At 46.4% G+C, this 22,631-nt stretch overlaps 1 protein-coding gene across 2 annotated transcripts in view; it reads left to right on the forward strand.

Annotated features, from left to right (window-relative positions):
- Nucleotides 1-22,631, forward strand: part of SH3PXD2A (SH3 and PX domains 2A) — a 261,000-nt gene that overhangs the window by 60,189 nt on the left and 178,180 nt on the right. For both annotated transcript variants that reach the window (XM_054163352.1, XM_054163353.1), the window contains exon 3: nt 15,881-15,956. In XM_054163352.1, the coding sequence (XP_054019327.1) occupies nt 15,881-15,956 (76 nt within the window). The remainder of the gene's footprint in view (nt 1-15,880; nt 15,957-22,631) is intronic.

The raw sequence follows: 22,631 nt of genomic DNA on the forward strand, positions 1-22,631 counted from the left end.
CCACACATGTCTTTGTGTGTGGGAAGCTGCTCTGTGTTGGGATGATGGGTTTCAACTGGTTGAGAAAGGAGATGCCTCCAGCCCAGAGGCTAGGATGCTGAGAAGGTGGCTTGGCAAACCAGATGGGAGCCGGCGTCATCCCCAGAAAGCTGATGGTTCTGGTGACACGTCCTTCGAAAGCCCCCTCTGTTCACGGGACTCTCGGGAGAAGATCAACCCAGCCCTTGCCTGTAATCTCATCCTTCCTCTTCAAGTCCCATCCCTGGAAAGATGCAGCTCTCCAAGAAGACATTCCGGGGGGATTAATCACTGTGCTCCCTGCAGCCGTACTGCGCTTGTGGTCTAAGCACCTGCTATTGCATTTAATTAGCAACAAATGGGAGGCGTAGGCTGGGGGGAAGAGAGAGCAGCACCCTGGTGAAGTATTTGCTGCGATGTGATATATTTTATTTTGGGTTTGGAATGGAGGCCATGAGGAACATTTTCCAGAGGGCTCCATAAGCCACCTCTGTTCACAGGGTGATTATTTGAGGAGGGGAGGGGGTGTGTGTGGATTCGAATCTGTGACGCTAATTTCTGCAAACAACCACATTATTTTTAATTCATACGCCAGACTCCCTCCACCCACGGCTTGATGTTCAGAGCTGTGAATTTTCCACGTCACAACAAAGTCCCTCTATAAAAGAGAGCCCTTTCAATATATTTTTAAAAATGGATGTCAGATATGTCAGGGTCTCAAGGAAGTTAGTCTTCAGAATGGAAAACTAACCCTTTCCTTCCCTCATGGGGGGCTGTTAATGTATTTGTATTTCAGTTGCACATACCAGCTCGAAGCAGAGATAGGTTTCTGCAGCATTAGTAGAAATGCATGAGAAGCTGCAAGCTCTGATGAGTACCAGTTGAAAGAAATAGTCGCTTTTGTTCCCCATGATGAGTTAAGCTTGAGAGCTCTCTGTTAAAAGGAATACATTGCTAGCCACATTTTACTGGTGAAGGAGAAGGAGATGGGATCAATGGGGATGTGTCTTCAGGATCAAGCCTCTTGTGCTGAACACTGCCTGTTACACTGCCCTTGGGAGATCAGAAGGCAGAGCTTCGTGCAGGGAAGGTTGCAGTCCCAATTTCTGTGTGCTTTAGCCCATCAGCACTGCGAGAAGTTTTTCCTCATGGGGGTGGCAAGTCTAACTGTGATATCTCATGCTTCTGCATCTTGAACAAACTGTGATTCGTATTCTAATGACACATAAGGTTTATTTGCCTTCTGTCTTATTTTCTGAGAGTGGTTAAAGCACCAAAAGGACTGCAAGGAAGAACACTGTATGTTTTATGTGTTTGTTTCCCACCTCTCTGCCCTGGCTCAAGCAGAATTGCTGGGTTTTAGAGATTTGGGCTTTTTGATTCCCTGCTCTCCAAGAGCTTTCATCTCCCATGGATCTTGAGAGGATACATGCATTTGTGGCCATCAGGTGCCCAGATCCATGGTCGCTGGGGTCATGATGAAAACTTAAGAGGAATCATTTTGTTCTCATGTGGAGTTTTAAATTCAGACCTTAATACTGGATTCTGGCCCAAGGAAAGTAAAAGGACACAGCAAATTCTCATCTTAAGAGCTTGTCCTGATCTTGAACATCAGAAATACGGACATTCTTGCTCTATGTCCATCCTACAGATTTCAGTAGTAGAGTATTTCAGTTGGAAAGGACCCACAATTATCTAGTCCAACTGCCTGACCACTTCAAGGCTGACCAAAAGTTAAATCATATTATTAAGGGCATTGCCCAAATGCTCTCAAACACTGACAGGCTTGAGGCATCAGCCATCTTTAGGAATCCTGTTCTAGTGTTTGACCACCCTCTCAGTACAGAATATAAGCCAGTTTGTAGTTACTCATTGCCCACACAGCGTTTGTGTTCTCACTGCTGTCAGTGGCACCATAATTGCTCCTGGAGACTTCCCAGTTGGGAAGGCAAATGTTAGAAAGGTTTCACTGGGAAGGGAAGTTGGTTGTGCCTGTAAATCCTGTGGCAGTGTGGAAAAAGAATCGCCTTCACATGAAGTGCCCAAGCATGGAAAAATGGTCCTTTTGCAACTTAGAAATCATTGATTTTGCAGAAATCACCCTTCCTCTTGCTTTTCTCAGGAGTTGCTATTTTTTTCCATCTGCTTGCAGGCACACAGGGCACCTACACATATCCTGGCCCTGGCAGACTCCTGCAAGTCAGCATTGTGCTGAGAATAAGCCCCATAACCCCTTTGCAGTATTTCTTGCTTCTCTTAGTTTCCCCTCCTTTCTCAGTATTTCTGGCTGGTGTTAGATACAGGTTCTTCCTCTGTGGATCAAATCTGGAAGCAATACCTCAAAGGGACACATTCAGACTCAGGATATAAAGTTTGGAGTTCTTTTTCCACCTTTGACATTTGAGAGATGCTATTAAGTAGATGTGATACTATTACAGCACTGGCCCATCTGTCATTGGAAGTATTGATGTTTGAATCATGTTCTTCTGATTGGTTTTAACAGAAAGGCAAATGAAGCTGTTTGGCAGCTTGCCTTGTTGCGTGCCTCAATATGGCTAAGAAGGGCATTTTGTTTTCCAAGCCTCTGTTGTATTTGCGCTGTTTAATGCACTGTTTAATGCTGTTCAATCCCACATCCAAGCAAGGGGATTGCCTGCCCAAGCAGCTCTTTACTGCCTGTAACGGAGAACAGCCCCTTTGCTTGCCCCTTCACCTGCTGGTGCTTGCTTTCGAAATATGAGCATCTTCCTCCAGCTTCAAATCCTTCTCCACGTTGATGCTAATCTGCAAGGTTCAAAGCAGGGGTGAGATTTCAAAGCCTCCTCAACCACGTTAGATGTGCAGTGTGAGGCTCAGGCCGTGTTGAAAGCCCATGTGGTGAAGCACGTATAATCACCACTCTGCACCTGTTAGAGCAGGGAAAACGTTGTCTGAGTTTTGTTTCTGTTTTTCTTAACCTACACTCAGGTTTTCCTCTGTTTCTGGCCAGCATGGCAATCTCCTGCATCTGACCTCATGGAGAGACATGCACCAGCCTCAGCTGAAGGGCTAGAAACAATTGTCTGCACCTGGCTGAGCAAAATAGGTTATTTGTGTGTATGCCTGTGTGTCTGGTAGTGTAATTTATTTGTTTAGTTACTTGAGCCAAGGTTTCACCCCAAAGGAAGTCCTAATTAAGTGAGATAACTTTGCATCTGGGTTGCTGGTGAGGAGCGGCGCGCTGGGCTTGCCTGTATGTGATGGCCACAGGTGTGTCATTGCTGCCCTCCCATACCCTTTTCTACCTCTGATAATGAAGGGAGATTAGCAGTAGCTGTTCTTCCATGAGGCTTTCTGATGGAAAACAGACCATTCTGTGCTCTGAAATAGTCTATCTTGCCCTCAGCAGTGTATATACATGAAGCCTAATTTGAAATTGCATGTGTCCTGGTAGAAAGCAATTGATGTGTTGTTCCTTCTCCCACCTCCTCCCCAGTTCTGTCTTTCTTATCTTACAGCCATAATGCTGAGGCACTAAAGGTTAATCAGGTAAATAACCCTATGTAGCACATGAGGATCATTTGGGCTCACAAACCCATCAGTAAGGTCTAGGTAGTGCAGTGCCATCAAACAACCTGGCTGCTTCTTGTAAGGGAATTGCAGGGCTTGGATGTGGCCTGAATATCTTTGATGCAAGTTACCATGTTTCTCAACACTTTTTATGACAAAGTATCATTAAGTAATTTCAGGGGTTGGGATTGGAGATGGGGGGTTTGATGTGTCTGTGAAATGTTAATTCCCTGCTCTAGCCAGGGGCTAGGGCAGAATAGAGCTGTGTGATGCAGGTTGTTGGTTAGACTTGGACTTTACAAGACATCTGCAAGGATATTTCCACACTCTGGAAATCCTTCTGATGTCCCTTTTTTATGGCTTTGCATGATGATGCAGAGAATAGAATAGATTAGTGCAAACCCATAGGGAGGATGAGAAATAGCCCTGGATGTTTGCACAGTGCCCAGCAGGGTCAATGCAAGTGACTGCCATGCTTGTTTAGCCTGCCTGTCTGCTCCACTCAGCTTCTGAAGCTGCTCACAAGATGTGGAAAAGCACAGAAATCTGCATCCTCACTGATCTTGTCCTGGGTGGACATCACCAAAGCAGCTTGTAGGTCACCTGCATCCTCAGAAAACCCCTCAGAAATGTTTGGGAAGGAGCTGCTGAATGGTGTGAATTGTTGTGGATGTGTACTTCCTGCAGCTTGCTCTTCTCAGGACCCTTTCCTTGCATCACCAAAACACACGTGAATCACTGACTATCCTTCACCTGGCCACAGCATGCATGTGTGGCCAGGCACGCTGGAGCAAACTGATGTTTTCATAACGTGTGCCCAGTTATGTACAAATGGTCCCTGGTGATGCGATTCTCCTTGTGTCATTGGAAGGGCATCTGCTAGAGTCGAGTAGACATGGATGCTCACTGTCACATGTCACATGTAGCCAGCTGTCTATGAAGCAATGGGTGCTGGTGTGCAGCCCACGTGGATCTGCAGCCACTCTCAAAGCTCAGGAAGCCACTGCTGTGACAGGGCTTGGAGAGGGTGCAGTAACTCTGGCTTTTAAAGCAACACTGCACTTCACGTGGCAAGTAGCAGTGTGCTGGATACCTCCTGCATCTGGTCCTGCTGACCACACTTCCACATCAGGTCTCCTAAATGCCACACAGCGGGGGTGCAGGCTGAAAATCTGATGGGAGAAAGGAGCTTGCAGGAATCTCCTTCTGGATGCAAGAGTCTGTCTCCATGTAATGTTTGTCCCTCACAACTTGTAGCAGTTTTATCACATGCAAGTTCAGAGAAGTCATAGCCCTGACAGTATTTCTTGACAATGTGTCTGTGCCACTTAAAAGCTACTGAGATTAAAAAGAAAAAAAAAAGACCAAAAATACCTCCACTGTTGTGAAAGACCTCCATTGGTGCTTTTAATACCCTGCCAAACAGTGTGTGATTAGTTGGTATAACACACAGAATACCATCTGGTTCACAACTGGTGCGTCCAAGGGTGGGTGATGATTATCTGAATGAGAATGCTGGAGTAACATGTGAGCATGCAGAGCATAACGTGGAGGCCCCATAAACACTCAGTGTGCCCACCCTGCTCCAAGCAGTGCATGCACAGCCACCATGGCTGCTGTCCAAACCCATCTACTTTCCCAGGGTTTGCTTTCATTCTCAATTAAATTAACAAAACTCCTCAGGCGCTACTTACAAAAATAAGGTTTCCGTCCCAGCCTCCCTTTTAAGGTGGCAGGGTTGGGTTTATCCTGCAGGATGTGTTGTCCCTCCTGTCAGTGCAGTCTTTTCTTATGGTGTGGTCCATCTGCAAGGTCCCTTGAGATGTCTGTGCGGGTCCCCTGGCATCCTTCTTCTGGGCATGGACCTTAAGGATTTGGATGTTACCCAAATCTCCCTTTTTCTAAAGAGAGAACAGTGTCCATGCTGCACATTGGGGCAGCAGCTGAAGGAGCTGGCCTGAGTTTGAGTGTCCAGCTAAGATGCCTGTGTTGTGTGGTTATGCTAGTGATAGAAGGTCTCTTTACAACAACTTTCCTGATACCTGTGGACTTTATCTTCCCTGCCTAGAAATAAGTCTACCAAGAGAAACCAGTCCATGAGATATCATTCCAATAGGCACCAGTAAAGACAGATTGCTACAAGCCTGGGTTAGTTCTTGTATTCTAGCCCCTAAATCCTTCCCTCCCTGCACTGCAAGCCCAAATGGGCAACCATGGCTTGCAGTCTGTCTTTCCGGCATGCTGAACACCTCTGTTCTCTCTATATGCCAGACAAGTGTCCTGCAGAGATGCCAGCATCTGGGGCCTGGCAGTGCCTGAGCTGAATTGCCTGCCCTGGGCCTGGAACCAAGACTGGGACCATGGAGGCTGGCAGCTGCCTCTGGACTGTTGGAAGCCACCTGTCCTGCTGGCTACTTGCTTACCTCCCCTGAGACCTGGAGCAATGTACCTGTTATACATGCAGCTTCATCTGCCTGCTCAGGTGGTAGGATTTGTTGTCTCTACTCCTTTCTGAATCCCCCCAAAGACAGGAGACGTGTTTGGAAGCAGATAGACAGGCAAAACATCTCAGGGTGTGGAGGGAGAGAGAAAAGAAGACAAAAGAGTCTCTTCCCAGTGTGGAGTTAAAACCTGTGGTTATGTTGTGCTTGGCATGGTTTCTTCATTGTACTGAGCTGGGCGGTCGCTTTACTCCATCTCCACAGAGCTACAAGCAGTGTCCTACAGAGATGAGTAGATACCATTTCAGATGGAGTTTCTGAAGTAAAATGTGCCATTGTGTTCAGAGCTATTGTTTCTGGTTTTAATATTGAAGTTACTTGTGGTTTCCAGGGGACAATATATCAAGCAGAGCTAACAGGCTGTAGAGAAGATGTAGATTATGAAAACAGAAGGATTAAGTTTCATACTTTTGGAGCTAAAATCTCATCTGTCATAGTAGTGTAAGTAGGGGGGTAGCCTTGCAGGCTCACAAAACTGCAGTTTAACTAAGGGTGTGTTATTAAGCAGGTTATAGTTAAAACCATGGTCACCACCGTGTAAGCAGCAGAGGTCTCTGAGAATGAATTTGGTGAGTGGAAGATTATTGACCATCAGATATATAAATGAGGTTTCAGAGTGTTTCTGCACCAGGCTTTGCACCAATTCAAAGATCAGTTTGCAAAACTGGTGTCTGGCTGGCTAGCCAGTCCCTGCCTAAAACACCCATGAAATCACCAGTTACATTTTTGAGAGAAGAGTACCAAATAGTAGAAGAGGGCTTAACAGGACAGATGTGATTCTACAGCCTTTGACACTCCAGTTGCTCTCTGGGGCCCAACTGGACACATAAGGGGACCCTTAAATGAGGAACCAGCGCCCCCTGCAAGATGCCGTCCTAAATCTGTGGTGTTGTGAAGCAATCCAGCAGTTCTGTTCTCTAGATAATCTGACAGTACTGGGCAAAACAAAACCAGTCTGGAGATCATGCTGACCTTAATGTTTGGTGCCCGATTTTGCTAACAGCAAGTATGTAATTAATGTCAGCACTCTGCTAATGACTTTGTGTTGCTTTTAGGAAGCATCCTCCACCTCCTTGCTTGCAGCTGCAATGCAGTGCTCACCACTGGCAGTATCAGCCAGGAGGTTCATAAAGATTGAAGGGTTTGAAGCCATATAACCTATCCAGCCTTTGTACCAGGCTGAGCTGCTCCTGCAGCACTTGCAGTTTCTAACACTGTGTGGCCTTGGGAGTGGCTCAGTAAGGTTAATGCACTAGTAAACCCCAAAAGCTCTGTGGGGCTATGCTGTATCTCAATCATTGGTTTGAAAGTGTTGAAGAAAGATGGAAGGTAACTCTTAGAAGCTGTGATTAGTGGAAGTGACCTTGGTGCTCTTCCTGCTGCCTTTCAGTGAAGCTCTCAAAATTGCCATCATGTTTAAGGATGGGATCTTGCTCACATGGTGCTGTCAGATGTAGTTCTGTTGCTGTCTGGAGGCCAGTGTTAGGGGAGAGCTTGGTCCTGGTCCCCTTATAGTCCAAGGGCAATTGTCACTATTACTGCAGTGTCTATTACTGGAACATGTTGGGCTTGTGCTGCTTAGTGCAGTCTGAAGAACACTTGTGAGTTTTGTAAAGGTAAAAATTTGCAGGAGGTAAGGAAAGATGCTCTTCTCTTGAGGTCAGCTCTTCTCCCCAGACAGGATTTTCACTGTGACCAGCAGGGAGCCTTTTAGGACATGCCCAGGTAACTCAGCCTGACCATTTGGGCTGACTGTGGAAGTGCCAGCTCTGGGGAAAAAAGCAAAATACTTGCACCCTGTTGTAAAATGATGAGCCTTCCTCAGAAGCTAATTGACCTCAGTGGGCATGGCATCAGCATGGCTCTGACATCTCTGCATGACCCTACTGTGCCACATAACTGCAGCATTCATCTCCCTGTGCCTCTCTGAAACAGGCATTATGGAATGGCCTTATGTCCCACGGATGCCATCAGGACGAATCCACTGTAGATCCCCGAGTAACAAGGGATGTGTAATCACCATGGATAGATGGAAAAGTATGAAGTAGCCTTTGTCCAAGCATCTTCCAGTGTGGTTAAGTTGGATGAGGCCAGTCTAATTTAGCAGTGGGGAAAGAAAACGCTTCAGGCAGGAAACATCAATAGCTGCTCTGTGAAGGGACAGTGTGGGCTTTCTGAGAGGTTCTTCAGAGATGTACCAAGTGCCTCTGTCATCCCAAAGTAGCACCTCCAAATGTTTTGCCAGCCTGTGTTAGCCACAAATGCTGGGCTTATTCTGCAGAGCCTTCAGAGAAAGCTCGGACGGAAAACAGCATTCCCTATTTTGATGGATTGTGCTGGGGAAAGACCCCCAGTGTCTGCTCCCCCCCATCTCCTCCCCTGGCTGTTTTGGTTGGATACCAAGAGGTTTGTAGAATTTCCAAGATTTCTGGTGGAAATTTTCAGACCTGTTAAAGGCATTTTGCCTTTGGGGATTGCACCATGCTGTAAATGCCTGATCTCTTTGTTTTACATGCATTTTCCTGCTTTTGTTTGACTTTCTCATGGATTGCACTGTATTTAATTCAGAACATATCCTAGAGTGCTGTAATTGTCAGGCATGTTAGCTGCCTATCTGGACAGATTTTGCTTTATTTATTTATTCTTAGTTTTGAAATAAAAGGAAAGCCAGTTGCTGCTGCTTCTCAGGGATCGAGTTAATGCACTTCCCTTGCATGCTGTGGCATCATGTAACCCCATGAGAGAGCCAGTGTCACTGTCTGCATGATATAATTATTCCTGCTGCATTGTGGAACATGTTACTGCTTTAGGAGGAGATGGAGTTTCACCTCCTTCTGCTGCATAAGATGTCAGTTGAACATGTGAGTGACTAACAGATGGGCTGTGCTTACTCAGTTTCATGCCTTCACCCAGAGGTCTCCAAGTCTTTTGCAAATTTTTGCCAATTGATGCTATCCTCAGGAACAGCTCTGTTCTGACTAGTTTTGAAGGGGTGGGTGTTAGGCAGACCTCCTACTGTCTTGTGTCTGTGAGAGTGAACAGTTTTGTTGTTCCTGTGAGAGGGCGAAGCGGAGAAGAAATAAAAAGAAGCTCAATGTGACCCACATCTAAAGAAAGTTCTCCAACAGCTGTATCCTGCAGAGGTATCTGCCTTGAGGGCAGGGGCTTTGCTCCCCATCATGCATGTCTTTCTGTCTTTGGTTTCAGTAGATATGGTTCTGGGCTGGAGTAAATCAGACCCTTCCACTTATGCCGTGGATGCTTGTCTGATTAACCTTAGCAGAAAACCTGTCCTGAAATAAAACCATTGAAGAAGTGATCTTCTCCAGATGGTCATATAGAAGATGAATCTGTGGAGATGGGCTTTCATGTTCTCAACTCTGTTTCTTGTTTTCACCTATTGCCACTTAAATGCTGGATGTTACCTAATAGTATGAGATTCATACGCTGGAAGTGGTGGATAACCATCTTCCTTTAGACCCCCTTTGATGTTCTGGGTAACCAGGATTTGGACTATGCTACAGAGGGACAAACCCACACATGGTAGAATAAGCATATGTGAAGACCACCAATAATAATCATTCCATTTGCTTCTGTCCTGCTGATGTTAGATGTGTACAGTTCCTCTGAATTCAGTCTCTGACTCCTGCTCTGCAGCACAAGGGTCGAAGCGTTTGGTGGCTCTTGGTTAGATCTTGTGCCACCTTCCTGACATCTGTCTTGCATTTTGCAGATACAAAAGCAGAGGTGGGAGCAGAGGGGCTTATCCATGGGAAAAGTCCATCAGACAACAGAATTCAGCCTGATTCTGGCCCTTCGTTTTCCTGCAGAGCACACTGTTCATAACCCAAAATGTAGCTGTTGGTGCTGTAACCATCCCTCATGTTACTGAGCAGCACAGTTGGTTTTCAGCTTCAAAATTAAAGGAAATTGCTGCTGCTCCTCAGGGTTTTAATTAATAAACCTCCTTCTATTCTGGTTTCTTACTTTCCCTTTTCATCTAAGCTTTTTTTATCTACATCAGGAACGTCCAATCATTTCTGATTTGCAGAAGCTCTGAACCCCTTCTGCTGAGGGTGAGAGTCCCATCATCACTAGTTTCAGATCCCTTGCAGCACCTTTGCTTGTCTTCCAGTTTCTTTGGCAACCTTCCCTTAGAAGTGTGCACATAATCCCATAAATACACAGGTGCCTCCTCCCCTCCACCCCATCTCTCAGTTGGCTGTAGCCTTTCTTTCCTCTTTGAGACTCTGTGCTCAGATCAGCCTTATGAAAAGGGATCTCAGCCGAGAGCCGGGATCACTGTGTGCCTGATGGCTGACTGTCCTCATGTGCTTTACCTTCCAAGTCCAGCAGTGACTAAACTGAGGTTATGGTCAGCTTGCTCATTTTTAATGAAAAATACATTTTTCTGGTGAGCACTTGGAAAATGGGAAGCTACTGTGTCTCTTGATATTCAATGTAGGAAGATTTGTAGCCTTGGGACCGCTTGAGTGACTGAGAGTGAGGTGGTAAACTTGCTGCTTTCAGTGTCATGGTCATGGTTTGAATTTCATCTGCTGTTTGTCTAGGACACAAGTAAATCAGACACTGTGGAAAGGGGATTGAGGCCTCATCTCTCTGCAGAAGGTTGGAGTCTTGCATTCCTTTGCAGCAGTGGATGTTGTTTTGCTTGCCAAAGTAAGGGGTTTGGATAAAAGTCATCCTTAGGGTCTTTGTGTGCTAAAATAAATCTCCCATGATTGCTTTGCTGACCTCCTGTGGGGCTTTGATTTTATCTATGCACATGGCAAACTTACATCCACTTGAAGAGGAGCCAGCAAGATACGCATGCTGATAAGAGATTATGTAGGTGTCCTAATTTGCTCATTTTAAGAGGTGTTGAGAACTGGGGGGAGAGCTAAAACTGCTGCAAGGAAGAGGAAAAACAGCAGGAAGCTCCAGCTAGAGTCCATGGTATAAGGCATAGGTGGAGGTCAGGTAACTGCTTCAGTGAATTTGTTTCAGAGGGTTAGGTTTGGTCACAAACTTCCAGAACCTCAAGACCCAATTAGGAGCAAAGTTCCCCCTGGCAAATGTTGATGTTCTCTGTGTTGGTTGGCTTACAGCAGAGTAAAAGCCTCTCTTGCAAGAGAGAAGCCACTCCTTAGTCTCAACTGCTGTAAGTCTTTGTAACTAAACCAGAAAGAGATGTTTGATGAAAATCTGACCAAGATACAAAACATGTAGTAAGTAAGTAATCATCCAGAAGATGCTTGGTTTCTCATCCTCAGAGATGCTACTTGAAGCACCTCAAGGGGTGCTTGTTTTTCTTTATAAAGATTTTTAATCAGGTGGTACCACTGTAAGGCAGACAGGGGCCCAATCTTATTTTCACAGCACAATTGATGTGAAGTGACCACAGGGACATCACTGCGATTGCTGACCCCAGTCTGTGTGTGCAGGAGCATCTCTTTCTTAGTGGCATATTTGCACTCTTAGGTAAAGATGACCTAAGGCAGGACTCTGTGCAGGACTTATGTAGGAAAGCTGTTGGCAAACTCAGAGCAATTTTGAGAGACAAGGCCTGGGATGGTGATTTGGGTGGTGAGTTATTTGTGGATGTGCATCTGTTGTGCCAGAAGCAGGTGTAGGATGTGTTTGTTCTGCCTGACTCCAGCCATGCTGCCTGAATGGGTGGGAAACTCAGTTCCCAGTTTCCATATACCCTTCCTTTTTCCAGACAGATTCCCCACCCACTGAAACAGTGAGGCAGTAACAGATTTCTTTCTGGTCATCACACCAGCTGTGTCATTGAAGGCTCCCCCATGGTGGGATTCACATACAAAAGCTTGCAAGCAGGTGAGCTGGGTGTGAGCTCCCCCAGGTTTGCCAAAATGAGTAGCCTGCTTGTGTGAATAGAATAGAATAGAATACACCAGACCAGACCAGGTTGGAAGAGACCTTCAAGATCATCGTGTCCAACCTATCATCCAACACCACCTAATCAACTAAACCATGCAACCAAGCACCCTATCAAGTCTCCTCCTGAACACCTCCAGTGATGGTGTTCTTGCTTGTCCAAAACCAGCTCCAACTCTAATTCCATCCTTTGAGACTCCACATCTGTACCACCCTTCTCTCCCTTCGTGCTGGGATGGTATTACTATAGGTGATGTGATGACTTTCCTATTCAACAAATCTTGTTCCAAAGTTAAATGGCATAAAATAAAGATGTCAGCAATAACTTGTGGAGACTGCCCATATCTGAGCAGGATAATGTGGGGCATTAAGGGAAGGATTTTTTTCATCAGTCATACGTATATTTGCAATAATAACTGTAATGATGGAAAAACATTTGTCACAGACTGGAGAGTTTTAAAGTTTCAGATGCTCTACAGACATCTACTTAAGTGAACTGACCATCTGCCTATTGGTCTTTGGCTGCTAATAAGCCACATGGGGAATATGCTATGACTACCGGGAGGAGTTTCTGTGGTTCAGCCCTTTGCTCCCTCCATTCCTGGCTGCTCCATGATTAGTTTCTCCTCTTATCAGAGCTGGGCTGAGTGGGGCTGTTACTCATTGGCTCAGGATACCTCATCATCTCTGGGAGATTTGGGATGTTTCATTCAGATCCATTGCTCGTGGTTTTCCCCGTGCATCCATTTCTTCTTCATCTTTTGCTTTGCATCCTTTTCCATGAGGGAGAGGATACATAATCCTGATTTTCTAGGATTTTATATCTAACATGCACAATTTTTAATGGCAGCCCTGGATGAAAGGAAGTGCTGAGGAAGGGTCCATGCTTCTGTTACTCTTTATTTAGCTTTAACATCCTGAAGTGTCTCCTGCACTGCAGAGCTGAAGGGCAGTCATTACTTGCCAGTCAGTGCTGCAAGTTCTCCAGGTCCTTAGTACTCATCCATACAGATGCTGTTGTGCTGGGAATGCTTTTTTAGGTGTTAATGAGAACAGCAGGGCATAAAGGCAAGAACGTAGTTGCTGGGCTGCAGTTGTGTCTTTGCTCAGACCCTTTTTAGGTCTGTTGGGTTTCCTGTGTCATGCCTGAGATTCAGCCAGTAGTTTCCTCCTGAACCTCCTACACATCTTCCCAACACCAGCCTGTCTCTATTGCTGGGGTAGCACAAATGCCAGACAAAACTCAAGTGGTCTAGGAGACGATGCACAAGCCAGCTACAAGTGTCATCTGGTATCAAAGGCTTGGAGAGGGACAATCATGCTCCTCTGTGGGTACTCAACATTGTGTGGCCTTCCAGAGGAGCAGCAGCTTCATACCTGGTCTCCAGTTTTGCCCAAATGTGTGCATGTTTCCCATTGGATATTGTCTCATATATTGAAGAAGATGGGAAATCTTCCATGCTTCCTGGAGACTTTGCACTGGGACAGGCTGTGTCCCCGTGAACTGCATCAGTGACCCTCCCACCCAGCTCCTTGCCATCCAGACCCTCCCAGAAGAGACAAGAGCCAAGGCGGAAACTGTTGTCGAGGAAAGTTTAGCCAAACTCTTCCAGCTGCAGTTTATTGTATCTATTTTGCTGATATCCACCCTTTAGATAAATAGAGCTAAGTTAGACACGTTGGGATTCTCTTGATGTGGTTAAAAAGGCTCCTATTAGCCAAGCTAAGCTAAGTCCAAGAATAACCATGGGAATTTGATTGTATCGGTTCCAGCTTGAATCAGTCACCATGTAGTAAAGTGAGAATTGCCTTCCTGGCTCAAAGACTTCAAGTGAATTGGTGGGGATTCCCTCCCCCTCTTTTTTTTATTTTTCTTCTTTTTTTCTTATTTTTTTTTCCCCTTCTTTGAACAAAACTTCTGCCCATGCTTGACCTCAGATACCTGGAGCTCTACCTACAAGAAAACAAGATTTCCCATTTTCAATTACAAAACGTGGCTCTGTAAGAAGAAAAGTGAGTTAGCTAACAATCTGCAAAGCTCTGGTTTATTTATTTACCAGGCTGACTCCCTGATGGGGAAACATGTGGGATCTTTTAACTTTTTCTCCTGCACAGATGTTTCTTCCACTGCTGAGTTTCCTCTTGATCTCTGGTTTGCTGTACCATCTGGTGAAAACGCTGGAGATGCGTGCACTGGAAGAGGAGAAGGTTTCTGTGTGCCTAAAACAAAAACAGTTAAAACAAAACAAAAGAAATCATCTGATTTTCCCTATGTTAGCAAAAAAATATTTTTTAAAGGAAATCTCTTGAACTAGCAACGCTGCTGTTAACTTACACACCCTCACCGCTGGACACGTAACATTGATGAGATTAAATGCTGACTGACAAGTCCCCCCCCTGCAGCTTTTGCTGCCACTTCAGGTATTTGTACTGAACTGTAGATCCAGTTCAGGTGTGGAGATTAGGGTCTTGCAAGGTTAAGTAACAGGACTGCTTGCTTTCTTCCCTTAGAGACTGCAGGAACTGTGAACTGGGTTGAAAGACATCTCTCCTGGTCTCTTAGATACAAGTCATTGCGTTGACAGGAGCTTTGGTGTTCTTCCAGCCCAAAGGAGCCAGGGTTTCTCTGTAGGTTCAACAGAGACATAGAGCATTGCAGTGTACATCTGAAATGGAGGAGAAAATGAAAGAGAATATGAAGATTTGGGTATTTATCCTGGTAGCACCACAGGCTGAGTGACAGTGAAAGGGCACAGGAGGTAAATAGGAAGGGTAATAGGCTCTGGCAGCTGGGGATGATCTGGGGCAGGTCTGTGAATGTGCTGCTGAAGCAAGTGCTTTCCTTTTCTGACTGACATTGTACATGGCCTTTTGGCTGCTGTTCAGCCTCAATGCCACTAATCCATCCAGGCTCTACTACCAAAGAGGAGTTGTAGGGCTCATTTAGGAATATCAGAGTAGCACACTGATTTCCTAGGCTTACTTCCATAGAAAGTCACTGGGGGTCAGCAGTCTGCTCCACTGTACAAGCTGGCCATAGCTATCAATATCTGCTTGAGCTCCTCAGGTTGAAGGCTGGTTGCAGCCCTGCACTGCAGCAGGATTCTGAGCCTGGTTGGCCTTTGGGTGTGTGTTAGAAACAGGTGGTTGTGATGGACACAAGTTAGGAGCTGGTGGGGCAAGATCATAGTTGATACAGCTGATACTTTGTCTCAGATGGCCCATAACTATGTGTAAAGGATGCTTGTCATGAGTTGAGAATATACCTACCTTAAATTGTGCCTTCTGGCCATTTGTTGTGGTGGTGTTCACTGGGATGCTCTGCTCTGAGGCCTCTCTCTCTGCTGCCCTTTCTCTGCTACTGTCCTCCATGTGGGGAATACAGTACAGGATATTCTCCCAAAACCCCATCTCCCTGGTAAAGCACGAGTGCTCTTACTTGACCAAAGCAGTGGCCAGTATCTTGCCAGCAAGAAGGCAGAGCAGGTGTTTTGTTAAGTATATTTGAACCTGACTGCTTGAACAGCATTTTTAGTCAGGGGGGTGGTCTGACACCCAGGTAAAAACTCTTGCCACCATGGTGGGTAGGCTGTGGATTAGAGACAAGGCGTGTGTTTTGTAACAAAGACCGAGGGCCTAATTTTAGAGCAGCAACAAGGTCAGGCTCAAACATCTGCCTGGGTTCTGTCCCAGCTCCTGTGTGCTGCCAGAAACTTGCCCTGCCTTCCTTGGAGTGAACTATGTCATACCTTTTCATATACAGACTCCCCTGCAACGAAGCAGAGGAATTCCTGCAGTTGCTTTGCTTTGCTAATCCTCTTTTAAACCACACACAGACCAAGAAATTACCTGGTCCTTTGACAGCCAGTCCATGTTTTCCCTCTAAAACATTTGTTCTGTTTCCTTTGCAGATGCAGCTTCTGGACAAGTTCCCTATTGAAGGAGGTCAGAAAGACCCCAAGCAAAGAATCATCCCTTTTCTACCAGGTAATGCTGTGGGGAAAGCCCTAAACAAGATGAGTGAAAACAATTCCTCAGCTACTGTCTCTAGTACTTTTTGTGACCATTTTTACAAATACCATTTTCCTGGGATACCTGACCTGTGCCTCCTTCTAAAATAACTGGCAAAGTGCTTAGGACTCCCCGGGGATCTTGCACCAGCTGTTTAGGTTCAGGTTGGCTTGTGCCCTGCCACACAAAGGGGTTCAATGACTTCTGGGGAGCAGCGCCTGTGGGGTGCAACCAGACAGTCCGAGCTTGGGTCACCAGTTTGAAGGCTACAGGAAACCAGGGACACCATTGTCCTTGTTTCTGGATATTGTGGCTCTGCAGGCACTGTTACTGTACAGTAAGAAATGGATAATTAGAGTTGCCACTGGGATATAAAAGCAATTGCAAGAAGGTTGAATGCAAACAGAAATTTCTGCAGTGCTGGCCAGAAAGATAAGTAAGTAGCTCTTTGGCCAGAGCCACTGTGCCTCTGACAGCCTTCAGTGAGGGCCAGGACATGATGGGTATCTTCTCCTCAGGATAATGGCAGACACTTTCACACAACTTCTTCCAGCAGCAGCTGCAGGGATGGCATGGGGGAGGTGAGCCACACTGCAGAGTGCTCTTGGAAATGCATGCCTGGGACAGCTTTCCATTGTCTGCTCAATCCTGGCTGTTGGTGTAAGGTTTGGCTCGCTGCACTGCCTACCAGAATAAGCAGGGTATTTTCAACCTGTTAAGAGGTCCATTCTGTCTTCAACTGTAAAAAAGAGATCCCAGCTCTTTCCCAAAGGTCTGTAAAAGGAAATGAAGATGGGAGAATGAATGTAGTGCTCTCTAGGAGCGTGATGCAGTCTCTGACACTGCAGGCAGAGCAGCTGCTCCAAATGTGTGGTGAGCACAGCCTCAGGGCTAGTGGGGAAGCAGGGTCTTGGAAGCCAGCGGTGCAAATACATGACACAAGCCTTGGAGCTGCAGTAGAGCAGCACAGCAGCCTGGCAGCCTCTGCAGACCTTCTGGGAGGCACCCCTAGGATTGGGGGTTACTTTGCAGTGCTGTGTGCTACATCCACACCTTCAGCAGCCAGAAGGAGATGGTGTTGCCCTCTGTTTCCAGTCCAGTGAGGGGAGGAGTCCAAGCATGAGGTATCTTTCCAGCTAGACTAGCAACAAACTCATAGACGAGTCATTTGTGAAACCTTTATACAATGATGACGGATACTTGTAGCCTGCCTTTCTTGCTGGAAAGCACTTTGGGATCCTTGGAAAGCACTGCAGAGGAGTGCACATGGCTTTAAGTGAGGTGCAGGAACAGTTACTCCTTCTGTATTTACTGTCAATGTCCCATTTCTTTTACTTTGTCCTAGAAAAATGCTGGCTGAGTGCAGGTGTCTGATGCTCAGCCTGTGTACAGTTCTTAGTGACAGATGTCATGATACATGGGTGGGTGATATTTGCAAAGGATGAGGTACATCCCATATGCCAATTACAACACTTCCTACCCTCCAAGAACATGAGGGAGATGGTACTGCCACATGTCCTTGAGGAGAAGATTGATATCTGGAAAACATTTGAGTTGACTTAGTGTCCCAAAGAGAGAAGTTGCCAGAGCAGTCTCCATCTCAGCTGTCTTTAATTTTAAAAGTCTGTGATATGTGTTCTACTTTTGATACTGAATCTCTGCCTCTTTCTTGTTGAACTACTGAAAAGCCCTCGTTGCTTTACCCGAGAACAAGGTGACTCAGCTAAATGTCAAACACTGTCAAACTCTGTTAAATGAACTAGCTGCTGTAATTAGGATACACATGGCATTTCTGCAGCTGGAGACATGCCTCACTGAAACAAATACCTAGCTATAAACTGTGTTCATTAAAAAACAGCAGGGCAGATGTTTGTGTTTAAATCCTACTTCAATGAAGATGCTATGATCTTGCTTGCTTATTATGGGCCTGCTGCAGCCAAGAGGGAGTGACTCTTGGGTACTGGATTCTGAGTGCCCAGGGTTTGCCTGTGCCACTTGCAGGCATTGGGTGACTTCCTGCCATCGGGGCTGGCTTAGGAAGCTGATATAAACCAGCCCATGACTCCCACCTGTCAGCAAAGCTATGGTGCTGTCCTGGGATGAAAGCATGATGTGAATCTGGGAATTGAGGAGACGCCTTTGCAGCTCATTTTGCTGTGGCAGAGAATGTGTACAGTACTGGCTGGCAGGTCACCAGTAATGTGGTAGAGCCACAGCAGCAGCCTATGCAGCCACTGCTCCATGGGCAAGGAGTAAGTGGTGGTGGTTCCTGAATCTCCTGCTGCAGAAAAAGGCTGGGAAGGAAGAAATGAGGGGTGGCCATGACAGTTTGGGCTAACCGGTCTCCCAGTCTTGGTGGTGACCTGTTGTGGGTCCCAGAGGAAGAGTACAATGTCTCCCTTTCTGCACCCTGACTGTTTAGCAGTTGCATCAGGGGTTGGGGGATCCAGGATGCTGGAGGAGAGCTCTCTAAACCAGAGAGGTGAATGGTCTCTGGGACACCCTCTTGGTCTGTTTGTGATCATCTGGATGACAGACAGGGCTATTGGGATTGACACCTGTTACTGAGACCGACAATTTATACAGGGGTTGGCTGAAGACTCCAAGGTAGAGATGGTAGAGCCATCTGGAGACAAAGCTGAGGGATGCAAACTTCTTGCTCCACTGTGTCTTCCAAAGTGCAGCCTTGGGGAAAACACTGCAGAACATGAAATCATCCTGTCATGCTGGCTGCTGGGCTGCAGATCCCTGTAGTGGAGATACTGATGATAGTAGCTTCATCTACCTAAATTCCAGCTTGGTCCCTGCCTGGACTTAAAACCAGTTTTGAGCCCTGCTGAAAACAAACAAACAAACAAAACCCAAAACAAACTAAACCAACCAAATAAATAAACAAAACAAAACAAAAAATAGGAGGATTTTGCATAGGCTGTGCTGGAAGGGAAAATTCTCTCAGGGTGCCTGCTCTGGTGCTTCCATGCTGCCTGGAGAGGGAGACATCCTGCTCCAGGAGACTGTTCTGTTTCCTTACCCTTGGGGAGCTGAGTCATATCTCAGGGGACCAGGAGAGTTTGGTGCAGTCAGCTGAAGAAGCAGTGTCCAATCTGACTCCAGTCCCTGCTTCCGGCACGTTGGAGCCTCTGCCAGAGAGGCACCTTCTCTCTTCCTTTCTTTTCCCCTTGGATTTACCTCCTCACTTGTTTAGGGAGAGGGACAAGGAAACTGTCCTTTTTGAAGTGCATGGCAGCATTCCAAGGTACAGGAAGGCATGCCAGTGTGGTGGATGAGATGTCACCAGATGTTGTCTGGCCACAGTGTGTCCCAATGCCCCGGCTTTACCCTCTGCCTCAAGAAAAGAAATACCCCTACACCATCTCAAGGAGCTCTCCGGGGCTTTCTCCTTCCTAGGGCCCAAGGCAGTGTGTAGTGTGCCAGCTGAGATATTTGAGGGCCAATAAATACAGGGGAGTGTGGGATTATTCCCCCACAGGTAGCGCAGGTCTAACCCCGTGGTTTGCCTTCCGAGTAGCTTGTGCCAGTGACGGTGGGTGGGAAGTAGACTGAGCTGAGAGGGCTCAGAGGAGTTCCAGCCTCTCCACATTCCCCAACCTGAAGTTTGCTGAGGGCTGTTTCCCCAGTGAAGTGGGAGCTGGGGGTGCAAGCCCCAGCCAAGCCTAGTCCCATGTGTGAGTCAGGAGGGAAGGGAGAGGTGCGGTTGCAGAGGGCGCAGGAGGCCATCCCAGCACCGCCCAGATACCTGGGGCTGGTGAAGGGTGCCGGCAGGCGGGGAGCGCTGGCGGCAGCTGGGAGCCTCCCCATTTTGCACAATGCAGGAGGATGGGGAATAACCACTCACCAAAGCCAGCTGGGACCTTCCTTGCCTTGGTTTCTGCTGCTCGCAGGCTGCAGTGGGGAAGGAGATCTGCTCATGAACTGCATCCCAGGTGGATATGTCTGCTTTTTGGGTTTGGTATGGTGTGTTGGGTTTTCCTCCCATCCCCCTCCCCTTTCCAGTGTTGTCTTTGGGGAAAAGGAAGCTGAGGAGAAGGGCTGGAGCAGGTTTGCAACAGCAGGATTTCATCCAAGGTGATGAGAGCAGCTTTTTTCCCACTCTTGTTTATGTATACTCCAGCTTTGCTCTTGCTGTTTTCCTCTGGCCCGGAAGCGAAACAGCATGTTGTTCAGAGATCTTGAGTGGTTATTCTTACACTGAAGCAGAGATGATGATGGGCTCATCCTGAACTATCAGCATTGCAGTGACCTTCAGATCCAGCTTTTCATGTTTCTGTAGATTGAGACCAAGATCAGCAAAATGAGGATGTGGCTGGGGGTAATGTTGTTGAACATGCTGTATTTCAGCAGTGGTCACTGCATGTGAGGTGTTTTCAGCATTTATTCTACCCACCTTGGGAGGCAATGGCATGGTAACTGCAAACCTACTGCCCAAGGAGGACCCATAGAAATCTCAGAGACACTTTTATTGTAGGCTGTTTTATCCTTTTGGAGAGGTGGTTGCTAGCTGGGCACTTAAAAGGAAATGCACTTCCTGTCCTAATCCTTAGGTGGATTTTATGTGCAAAAATGTATTTCATTTCAGACTTGTTTTCCATTTTTGATTATTCTTTCCTGTACTGCTCTGAGTCTCAGCAGCAATGTGCTAGTAAGTGATTTTAACTTTTCTTTGGAGTCATTTTATATTCCTGACCTAAATGGAAATGAACAGTGTTGTAGCAGTTCAGAGCCAGCCAAAAAGTAGTTTGAAGACTGGGGGGAAAAAAAAAAAGAGGAATCAGATAAAAATTCTTTTAATCTTAGATCCAGTCATATCTTACTTTCTAGATTAAAAAGTGAATTAAATTACCCTAAATGACATTACTGTAGTGTGTGGGGATAGACACACACACACACAGAGTATGAGGCAGCAAACTTTCTCAGATGGGGAAGGGGGGCTCTACCCTGCATCTCCTTTTACCCACATGCAGTAAAGCAGCATCACAATCTCCTGTCTCCACCTCAGAGGAGCTGCTGGGGAGCAGGGAGGTGGCCCATGGTGCTGTGGCATGGGATGCTGGGGGCTTGAGCAGTTATGGAGAGCTGCAGCCCATTCCATAATGCAAAATATTTTCCTTTTAATATCCATCTTTTCAGTTTTCTTGCCTGTTCTTTGAAAGGGGAGAGGGTAGTGTGTTAGCAAGATGGCTTACAGGTCCCTGGCTTGTTTCCACTTCAGCTTGTTTAGGACTTGGGTGATGCTGAGCTTCTGGTGAGCTGCTCTTTAGCAGCTCCTATTGTTTGAGAAAGTGGTTTCTATTGTTTCTTTCTATTTTCTGCCTTGCTAGGAGGGCTATTGCGGAAAATTCATCTCCTGTCTCTCACAAGAGGAGAATGGATTTCCTGTCGGCTCTGGGCTTGAAGGGAAAGCAGGGGCTGCTGGGAGGAAGCGGCTGTTGGGTCGCAGGGGCGGCGGGAGGATTGATGATTTCTAGGGGGCCAGAAAGGATTATTATTTACTTCAGGCTCCATGGAGGTATTTTTAGAGTTCTTTTCTGTTTGAAAGACGAAGTGGTCAAGTGTGAGATCATAGGATACCCTGAGGCTGCTTCCTATTGAAGAACATAGGGAAAAGGCGGCCACCGGTGACTGCCAGCTTTCAGAGCTGCTTGCTGAGGAAGGGGCTGTAATGAGCCCCACATAACGGAGTGTGTGGGGGGCTTTTGGCTTTGCGTGCTGAGCCTGTTTCACAGGCATTGTCAGGCCTTCTAGAGGTCTTTGGGCCTTAGTAGGGCATGAGCCAGAAGCCTGATTTCATTACATAAGGATGAAAAAGGGGAAAAAGCCCTACCGATGCTGGCATCTGCCCAAGTAACTGGTCCTCTTCCCTTGCTTTCAGTCTCTTTTGAGTCCATTCTCTGTGTACAGATCCAAAATCCCATGGCTGGCAGCGGGAACGAGGGGCTGGAATAGGAAAAACCTACAGAATATTTTTCTGGGACTTGTACTTGCTCCTGTCAGGCAGATACAGAGCTGATATTTTGTTCAACCAGAAACCACCTCTGGGCAGAAATCAGCATATGCAGAACATGATGTGCCTTTCATTAGACCATTTGAGTCTCCTGATGGGAGTTTTGTAGTGATCAAGCCACAGTATCGAGGGAAAACAAAGAAGGGAAAGGCGGTTTTGGTTTGAGTTTGCTTGAAGCCAGAGCTAATGAGAATTATTCAGCTGGGTGTTTTTACAACACTGGATGCTGGACTGGAAAGGCCAAGGAAGGTTTTCAGTGTAACATAGCAGCTTGGATTCCTTGGGGAAATATACAAATACATTTTTACTCAGAAATTAGTTCGATTTTGATTCTTGTTTTTAAAGGCAATAAACAAACACATTTATAGACTTGAAAAGCAGTTTGAGCTGCACTGGGCTTGCTGTTTCCTCAGGCAGCCATTCCAGATGAGTGTGCCCTCTACTACTATAATTACTTTTTAAAAATAACTCTGCAAGTCTGTAATCTAAAGTGGGTGGTATGTAGCAAGTCTGAGAGCATTCTGCATTCAACCCACAGGCTGGGGAGAGGGTGACTTTTATATAAGGGTTTGCTTGTCTTCATCTCTGAGTTGAAATCTGACTTTTTTCCCACAATCCATCAACAAATG

This window comes from Dryobates pubescens, chromosome 8, assembly GCF_014839835.1.
Source record: "Dryobates pubescens isolate bDryPub1 chromosome 8, bDryPub1.pri, whole genome shotgun sequence".
In the NCBI taxonomy this organism is placed as follows: Eukaryota; Metazoa; Chordata; class Aves; order Piciformes; family Picidae; genus Dryobates; species Dryobates pubescens.